Source organism: Monopterus albus, unplaced genomic scaffold, assembly GCF_001952655.1.
Source record: "Monopterus albus unplaced genomic scaffold, M_albus_1.0 scaffold1.1, whole genome shotgun sequence".
Lineage (NCBI taxonomy): Eukaryota > Metazoa > Chordata > Actinopteri > Synbranchiformes > Synbranchidae > Monopterus > Monopterus albus.
The window spans coordinates 5,542,832-5,552,806 of NW_018127881.1; the positions used below are offsets into that span (position 1 = coordinate 5,542,832).

At 38.6% G+C, this 9,975-nt stretch overlaps 2 protein-coding genes across 2 annotated transcripts in view; both read right to left on the bottom strand.

Annotated features, from left to right (window-relative positions):
* LOC109967137 (guanylin-like) overlaps positions 1-1,341 on the bottom strand; it is a 7,219-nt gene extending 5,878 nt beyond the window's left edge. Inside the window, exons 1-2 of the mRNA XM_020612535.1 lie at positions 1,270-1,341; positions 604-790 (exon numbers count right to left, since the gene is read on the bottom strand). Of these exons, the coding sequence (XP_020468191.1) occupies positions 604-790; positions 1,270-1,341 (259 nt within the window). The remainder of the gene's footprint in view (positions 1-603; positions 791-1,269) is intronic.
* A 2,213-nt stretch (positions 1,342-3,554) lies between these two features.
* Positions 3,555-4,520, bottom strand: LOC109973150 (guanylin-like). Its single transcript, XM_020622566.1, has 3 exons — positions 4,446-4,520; positions 3,979-4,165; positions 3,555-3,870 (listed from the first exon to the last, which is right to left on the bottom strand). Exons 1-3 carry the CDS (start codon positions 4,518-4,520, stop codon positions 3,812-3,814), a joined length of 321 nt encoding a protein of 106 aa, XP_020478222.1. The 3' UTR covers positions 3,555-3,811.
* Between the last annotated feature and the right edge of the window lie 5,455 nt (positions 4,521-9,975).

Below are 9,975 nucleotides of genomic sequence, written 5' to 3' on the forward strand. Positions count from 1 at the left end.
GAGTCTCTTGTTATTTGTCTCCATAAGTAGTTGCACAAAACCTTTGAAGTTGTCTTGTTGTTGGCTCAACAGTGCGGTGTACATCTGCTTCTGCTGACTCAACATCTCTGTTACTTGCGCCGCTGAAATATAATCCTCTTCTGCTTCAACATCCTCGTTCGCTTCTGATTTATTAGCTCTTTTCCCTCTTGGAGGCATTTTAATAGTTGTAGAATTTGTTCAAAGACTTGAAAATGTAGAAGATGTGAAAAATCGTAGAACAGACAAGAGGAGCAGTAAAGACGTCTGCTCTCCCTTGCAACCCGAAAGAAGACACATGTTGACTGCTGAAAATATATCAAGGATGTTGTATTAAGATGATAAATATGCCTTACTTTTTGTTTTGCGTACTGATTCAGTCCTGTAATATTATTGGCTGATTGTAATTAAATAACCAATATCTCACTTGCCTAAGTTCTGATCTACTCTCTGTAAGCAAACTGAGGGGAACACACAGTATTGTAATATAATGCTATAATGTTTTCCTGCCAAAATAAATCTTATGTCCAATAACATTTCCACACTTATGATTTATTTATATATTTCTCCTTGGCTCAGTCTTACCTAGTTTGAAGAAAACCATCCCTGCTCCTTTTCCTTGGCACACTGGCTGAAAGACCTGCGGCAGGAGAGGGTTGGGGCACACGGCTACAGCACTCGTTTCTGCGAGTGGAGGGCTAATTTTGCCATTTAAATGCATCAGCTCCTTCAGCTGCTTCACCGCCTCCAATGGGAAGCTCCTGTCTCCAACCTGGCAGGGAGAGAAAGGGAAGAAAATTGAGGCATAAGAAAAATCTGGCACAACATGAATATTCCAAGTGCAGCTGCTGTGATTTGAGGAAGAGATCATCCATTATGTGTCTTGTCATGGGAGCTAAATTAGCTGAATTAGCTTTATTATCAAACTTGAATTGGATGAGAGGACTAGATGTTCACTTTAGTTGTGGCTTTGCAGAACAGAGTGAACATAACCAGACTGAATAACTGGTGTTGAAATGCATGTTTTATGTTAGAGGTGGTAAAACACACACTCAGATGAAACCTGTACCTTCAACAGTCCTGAAAATATCTGGCTTCTCAAAAATAAAATGACCCCTTGATGTCAACAATTATTTCTGAGATGTATTTAGAAAATAAAAAAACTAACATAGTTAAGTGAGAAACAAAACACACAGCTAATTAAGAAGATAAAGAATGACAATGGTACTTCCAAGAACAAATAATACTCACCTTAACCTGCACACCTAGAGCTCCCCTGCACACACACAGCACCAAAACAAGCACAACACTCAGCGATATCATTTTCAGATGATGCAAGTTGCGTCTCAGTTTAGAGGAGGGTTTCTTCTGTTGTCTCAGTTTGTCGCCATCGCCTCTTCTTATACAGAGCCTGTACAGATTTGTGAATGATTTATTAACAAAGACAGCTGGCAAGTCGAGGAGAGTTAAGGCAAGGGGAGACGCACTAGTCAAAGGTTGCTGTACTTTGGATCCGCTTTTTTAGTTTATAACCTCAGTCCTCAAGACGTGTTTATAGTCTCTATCTGCACTGTTTCTTCCGTCAGCGCAATATTTCATTCTTGATTTTGGGTGTCATGTTAACGCACCTGATGCCTCAAATATCTCCTAATAAATCTCACCCCTTGTTTCTCTCCCATAAATATATGTCAGGGAGCTGTCTGATAAGGAGGGGTGTGTACACCTACAGAGCTGATCCACACACTGTGTTTGAATAGCTGTGATGTTTGCAAATGATAACGTGTTGCAGATGCAAAATAGAAACTTTTTTGTTTGGTTACACAATCACGAATGCCCTCTAAAATGGAGAAAACTTATTTTTCCCACAAACCAAGATTGCAGATACGGGCAGGTAGAACTTAAATTCAGAAGCTAATTTGCCTCATAAAAATATAAAAACTAAAATTATAAAAGTACCAAAAATATGAACTCATAAATGTGTACAGTGTATGACTTTTAACCCTTTTTCTGCTTCCCAGTTTGCTGATTAAAATCATGTTTGTCAGTGACAGATTGTACTACAAAATTGATTGTACATCCAAAATTAAAACCATGAAAGTTTGTGTATGTGTAGGGATGTGTAGGGGTGTTTCTTTTCCCAACAAAGCAAAATGAAAGCAATGTGCCTTGCTGGCATTGCTGCACACAAAGTGTTTTCTGTGTAGCAAGTACAGTAAATATTCATGTATGTTTATATCATTTAAGATACACATGCTCATCATTGTAGTTTGTGCATTCAGAAAAACAGGTAGGTGACGGGGTGGGCATGCAGAGAGTCCACTGGTGACCTGGGCTGATATTATATATATATACAATGAGGTAGTTTAGCTGAATCAGATAATTAAAATTAATTTTCTAGTGTTGAACATGGGCATACATACGTTTGGGGGTTGACATGAAGATGCATTGTAAATTACATACGTTTGAGGGTTGACATGAAGATGCATTGTAAATTAATAATACTTGGGCAACAGCACCTGCAGGGGCTTGAAAATAGACACTACACAATGAAAACAGAGTAAGTCGTACAGCAAGTGGCCACGAGACTGAGCCATAGGTATGGAGGAACAGGTGTTCGCATGCTCCACCAACCTTTTCCAGATGAGTTATAGGAAAAGACCAAGTAAAACCTAGATGACTAATGAGTCATCATTTATCCCCAGTGGTAATATCAAAAAGACACTGTTACAACAGCTGCATGTGGCTCACAGGTCTAGAATTACAGAAAGGTAACACTCAACTGTTCAGCTTTACAAAGCTTCTTTTAATTTAACAAATTTACATATGTATCTATGTTTACTATTCCTATCAACCCCCTACAGCCGTCTGTAAGAAACAAAGAAATAAAAGCTCTGATAATCCGTAAGCAAGCACTCATGAAGAAAGTTGAGCATCTAGTAATTAAAGACCCAGAGAAGTTTTCCAGGGGCAATCAAACAAAAGTAAAAGGCCAGTAAATGCTGATTTACTTTTATTTGACAGTTGGACACAGAAATATCTTGAGATAAATGCTAGTGTTGCTCTGTTTCTGTCAAATGTGTAAATAAGCAAATGTTTGCTATGACATTAGTCACATTAACAATATAAACTGCTAGATATAGTTATGGCCTTATACTGCATGTGTCCATTTATCTTGATCTTTTTGTGCCCCCTAGTGGCCAAAAACGAACTAAAGCAGCTTTTAAGTATATTTTTCAACACAGAAACACTATTCTACATATTGCTTTTTTCCAACTACAAGTTAAAAATTATTTTTACACAAGTTGTAATGGTCAAAAAATGGTAAGAGAGTAATAAGAATAATGGCAATAAAGAATTTGAATTTACAGGAAGGAGCACAATGAATGCATGATCTCTGAATGAAGGCTTTTTATTTAAAACAATGTTAATAAAAAAAGGTAAATGAAAAAGACAATTTTCATTTAAATATGTATACAAAGCTTGGTAAGATAGAAATGTAACAAACTATGTAATTCAAAAAATAAAATGCATAATAAAGCACTGTCATCAGGAAAAAAGGTGATAAATATGCCACAAAGTAACAGTTTGCAAAAAAACATACCTCAGTTTATGTGCTATTTTTTAGTAGTGATTCCAAAATGCATAAAGTGCCCAGTGGGTCAGAATCTCTGTATTCAGGGAACAATAAGTCACTGCAGGCATATCTTTAAGAAATCCCCTGAAATAATTTTCAGAGAGAGGAAACAAAATCAAGTTTTAAGCTGGGAAAATGTTTCTTGCTTGCTGGGTTTATTTAGCAGCCAGTGCAGGCAGCAAAGGCACAGATCTCACAGACGTCCATGGGAACTTCAGCTGCAATAAAGACAAAAAAACATCAGATATACTGTTTATTCACCTGAACTTTAATATTCATGAGCTACTTGTTAATTTGCTGGGCTGTTCAATTTATAATAGTCTCACCTAGTCTGGCAAGAGATGCAGATGCTCCTCTCTGCTTACAGAGGGGCAGGAATTCCTGTGGGAGCATTGGGTTGGCACAGAGAGACACGGTGTTTGCCCTCAGGCGTGGACTTTGTCGTTCTGCCACACCTTTCATCAGCTCCTGAAGCCTCTGCACACCTTCCATCGAGAAAGACAATCCATTCTCCTGGAAGAAAGGCCAGATGTTGATGTTAGAGAAGTGCAACTCAACCAAAGGCCCAACTGGCTATTATGCTATAAGGTCAAATAGTGTGCTAATACAAAAATATGAGGCAGAAGTTTGTAATCCACAAGTGTACAGATGGCTGTAGCTGTGTAATTTCTGCACTGCACATGGCTAAATACAGTCACTCCTTCTTCTAATCAGCAGAAAATCTCATTATCCAGGACAGGCAGTCTCATCATGAAGCCACCAGTCATACACAAATGTTAAGAGATGCACTTACTTCGATTTGCACAGCCTCAGAGGTCCAGCCGAGAGCCAAGATGAGGAGAGTGATGGTGGCAAGAGTGGTCTTCATGGTGACAACGATTTGTCTTGCAGTGATTTCCTTTATTTCTGTGGACGTACTCAACAGATGCTCAGCTCAGTGTCTGCTTTCCCTCCCTCTACAAACCTCCTTTTAAACAGTTCAGCCCTCCACCTCAGGAGTCACGTGAGCAGCACAGGTACAAAAAAGCAAAGCTTTTCTCAAGGTTAATGAGTAGTGATAGAGTTTTACAGGGTTGTAAAGGGGACTTCATAAATTCTACTTTGACCTCATCACATACGTGATTACTTTTATGGATCCTTCACTCATTTCGACCGCCCTGTTAGGTATTTTTAGTCAGATAAAAATTAGATAGGTACTTTATGTATTAGAAATGTTTAGTGGAGATAGGATGTCTAGTTAGACTGTTAAATGCTTAGGCATGCTTATGAGTTTCTACAGGGTACATCTGGTCAAGGATACTAGAGAGAAGAGTTGATGACTGTCAGCAGACAGGGTGTTTAATATTATTATTATGACGTGTATAACTGTAGCCTTAGCCATAATATGTTCTTATGTTTAAGTCACGACATGTTACTAGAGGTTGTGAGAATGTTTTTAGTTACACACCACTTAACCAACAGACACACACACATTGATTTGCTTCATGTTTTGACTACTGCTATGACCAGCTGCAAAGCTGGCAACAGAGACATCTCTGCTGACGTTTCTGTGTAGTATGGGGCTAGCCCAACCGAGGGGATATAATGTATAGGCCTGGTGGGTTCAGGGTCTTTCATCTTACATCTGCCTGCGAGCAGGTTGGAGGTGCAAGATACCTGAGCGTGTAATGTTAATTTTACCTGTGATCCTTTGAATAAATCAGCACTGTTTTGAAGTTACTTAGACTGTCTCGTCTCTCAGAGTTAGCAATGGTAACAAGAACCGAAGTCCAACAGCCCCTCTTCTGGGTTAAACTGTTACCATGAGCTCCATAGATGCCAGTGGAGCCACAGCAGCCCATTGTTGTAAAGTCCTACACTTTGTTTTATTTACTTAAATTAGTTTAATTACATCATATTTAGTAGAGGTCCTATGTTTTCATCTGCAGACAGTGACGAGTCAAAGGAAAAACCTGACCAAATGAGTGGTCTGTTCCAGGATAACAATGCCCCCCCCCATCCACAGGGCCGAGGGGTCACTAAATGATTTGATCAGAATCATATGGCCTTGTAACGCATATGAACACTTAATGGGACATTTTGGAGCGATGTGTTCATCCCTCCAGTAGAGTCCAGAGACTCAACACCAAGGTGCATTGAAACTGTTCTGGTGTCACATGGAGCCCCAACACCTTGGTCTTTCCTTTAATTTGTCACATACCTGTATAAATATATTGTTTTGTTTGCAGTACACAACATTATGTGGGTGGGATAACAAGAATAGGCTAGGTGTTTGTTTACTCAGTTTCTGCAAACAGCATGAATTTCAATAGATGCATTTCCTTTCAGGCAAGACAAAGAGCTGCCCTGTTAGTAGACAGAGCTTCAGTGACAACCACTGGCACAACAATCTAACCACCTCTACACCTCTCAAGGACAGCAGGAGGCTGTGAAATAATCAATTCTGCTTGCAGCACCAAGCTGGCACCCAAATACACAGCAGTGCAAGGGTGTGGCAGGCCACTGACACATCTGTGGGGTTTTTAAATGAACTCATTAAACACAATTCTTTACGCGGAGCATGAAGGACTGGATGGTGCAGTGGATCTCAACACTGCTGTCGTGACCTAACTTTAATTTGTGCCAGATAGAAATAGCTATTTTATCTGTTTTTAATTATCAACGTTTCCCATGATGAAACCTGACAATGAACTTATCCTTCCAACTAATAATGGTTTTGTCTTGGGCAAAGATGTTTCCATTCTGGACAGACAGCTTTGAACATCTGTACCCTCCAAACACACTATGTGTGTGAGGCTAATGTGTTGCTAATACCACATTCCAGGTGAATGTATTTCAGTATTCTTACTGTTACTGTTGAAATGGTGTGATAGTAATATAGTATCTCTGAATATGGATAAAACTAAATTTATGGTATTTGGGAATCGTAGACTAGATAATGAACTTCAATTGAAAATCGGGGGAGCTAATATAAAACGAGTACATGAAATTAAATTTCTAGGTGTCATAGTTGATGACAAATTCTCCTGGAAATCTCATATCAGATATGTTCAGAACAAAATAGCAAAAAACATATTGATATTGGCAAGGGTTAGATATATTTTGGATGGGAAAGCACTACGCAGTTTGTATTCTTCATTGATTTTTGTAACCCTTCCTTAGTATATCACTGGTGTGATGTAAGAATGTTAACACTGTTATATTCTTTTTTTAGTATAATATGTGTGTGTGTAGAAGTGAATCATTTATTGCTTGCAAACCAATGATGGTAAGATGATGTCATGGGGTAGGACTGGATAAGTCTGACTTCTTCCTACTCCATTCAAGCATGTATTAGGTATAAGCAAATTGATATTGGATTAGCATTTGGTGGATATGTGTAAAATTATGTGTGTTGATATATCAACTGTCTTTACATGCTTGAAAGAATAAATCAAAATCAAAATCAAATCAAATCAAACTCCATGTACATATTTTTTAAAAATAACTTGTGCCAGTGCGATAATATTTCACTGATGATACTTTAAAAGGTAGTTTGTACTTCTGTGAGTCCACTTTTCTTGTTACTGTGTTCAGCTTTACAACACCTTTGTTTATGGAATCTCATCCTTTTTTAAAATTTATAGTGTTATAATAAAAGAGATTGGTGTTTTACAGCTTACTGCTGTTTCCATTTCATGTTGCAAAACTTCAAATTTTATGGGACGTGTGCTTATTGCACTGCTGTGCACCACGATGCTTCCTGAGAAGAGAATGACTACGTCAGTCATGATACTTTATGGTGGTTTTATGTGTAAAAATGTGTTTTTGGGTGACAATACTTGATGACAGAATAAATTAATTGTTAAGTTTAGTCCCTTCAGTGGGTTCTGTTGATGATACTGTAATTCTTCCATCCAGGTGGGGCCTTTCAGGCTGGATTACCAACCAGGCAGCTGTCCAGGGGCCTCAGACCACCAGGGGCCCTCACATTACAGGCTCACTGTTAATTAAGGGCCAGTATACAGTATGACATCAGGACTACTTGTTGAATAACTTCAACGCCCCCCCACCCATTCACACATCATCGGGAAAATAAATTAGGGAGAGTCTGTCCAATCTTTTCTGCATCTTTTTTTTTTATATTCATATAAACTTGAAGCCCCATTGTGTAGAGGGTAAAACATTTCTTATAAGCCTTTTATTGTTTCCGGATGCTGTAAATGACTGATCACTGAATGATACACTGGACAGAGAGCGGAAGACGGGGGTTAACGGGGGCCCACATCTCATTGTTTGCACTGGAAAACCTGAATATGTGAGTTTTCTCTGGATGCTTTGGTTTCCTCCCACAGTCCAAAGACAATCATGTTGGGTGTGTGACTGGGTGTATGCCGACAGCCTGTTACCTGTGATGATAATGAGATAAGCTCCTGGAACCAGTGACCCTGCAGAGGATAAGCAGTTTGAGACCATGGAAGCTAAAATAACACTGCCGTTATCATTTAAACCCTGGATTAGTCATCGTTAGTTGCAGTGCATACATGATCCAGCCCATGCAGACAGGTGGGAGCAGTGAGGCTGTTTTCAGGTTGCATTGTTAATCAGTAATCCTCGCTTCAGATAGGTAAGGCCTTTACCAAATTAGGCCTTTTGCCAAATGCTGCTTGTCAAAATTTACTGTGTGGCCAACCAGTTCTCTGTTGAGTCAAGAAGTGATGGCAAGTATTCAGATAGGTAAGGCATTAAGACTGCACCATCAGGCTGTGAATAGAACACAGGCTGAATTCATCAGACCCACTCTCACCACAGACAGCTTACACTCACATGTGTCATCAAGCCATGTTTTTCCTCGCTAAGGAGGCTTCATCAAGCCGACTTTATACATTTAGCTGAACCTGTGACGTTCTGAGAATAAGTATAAACGTGAAACATAAGTATCTTTTAAACTTTTTATGGTGAACATGTTAGCAAACAGTTGCATGCTTACACTTCCAGCTTTAGTATTGTATTGTAAGTTTAATAATTAGTCTATATTTCACTCACTTTTTTGTTTTTTTTTTACTCTTCAGCGGCTAAATGCTCTATTATGTTCACCAGTCTGTTGCTAACGTTGTGTGTCTGCTGCTGGGCAGAGAGCACACAGTCAGTTAAACAGAGTCTCCTGTGTCCTGAAACAGCACTGACAAGAGCAGTGAAAGAATCAAAACAGGAACTTTGTGGCCAGGAAAATCAAAACAATGAACTGAAAGACACTAAAAGACTTAAGTTATACAAAAATATATGTCTCAGCCAAGTCAATACATGTAGACAAATAGTTGGAGTTTAAGAAGAAGCAATAATCCTAGGTTAATCTACAGCATATATTAAAAAGGCATTGATTACTCAGTGATTACTGTGTTTAGAAGCCTGTGTTTCCTGTCATTGTCATTGCTGTGATGATAATTTTTGTTGTATCGATCATCTGCACAAGATCCAAATAGATGCTCACTGAAGAAATTATTTTTATATATTATATATAAAAAAAATAAAATAAAAAAAATTTTTCAGTGAGGAGAGGAGGAGTGTCTGGAGAGAGGGAAGTCTGGGCATCTTTGCTTAGACTGCTTCCCCCGCGACCCGGTCCCGGATAAGGGGAGGAAGATGGATGGATGAAGAAATTATATTTCACAGAGAAATACTAATCTTTGACATGAAAGCAGAAGCAGAATTAAACACATAACTATTTTATATTTTACACTGTTTGTAACACATGAAATGTCACTTTTCTAACATTAAATGCCATCACATACTAAATGCACCTACTTTCACACAAAACAAAAAACCAAATCAAACCTAAACTATGAAGCAGAGTCCAAACCCAATATCAATTACAATTCCTCACGTTTTATACCTTTGGCCTCAATTATCAAATCAATGCTGCTATTCTGTCGAAAGACAAAGCACGATTTCACAAACACTATGAGTCAGAGATTGTGTCTTTTATGACAAGGCCAGAAATGAGCAGCTTGGGAGTGACCGAAGCAGAGACATAACTAATTTGACATATAATTAACCCCTACTGCTAAAACAGGTCGCCTTATTGTTTTTGTCTTGTGCTTCCTTTAAAATAGTAACGTCTGTTCTTTTAGATGTTTCTTACTCGTTTGTTATTTACTGTACTGTTACAACTGTTGACTACGCTCATGTTGTCACGCATGAAGAGCCAGAAACAAATGTGCAATAATTATCTGCTTTCCATGATTAAGGGGATGAATATAAAACCGATAACATGCAAATTGCAGGACTGTAAACTTTATTAGCATTAGTTCGCTCTGTGGCCAGGCTCCTCTGTTGTGCACTAT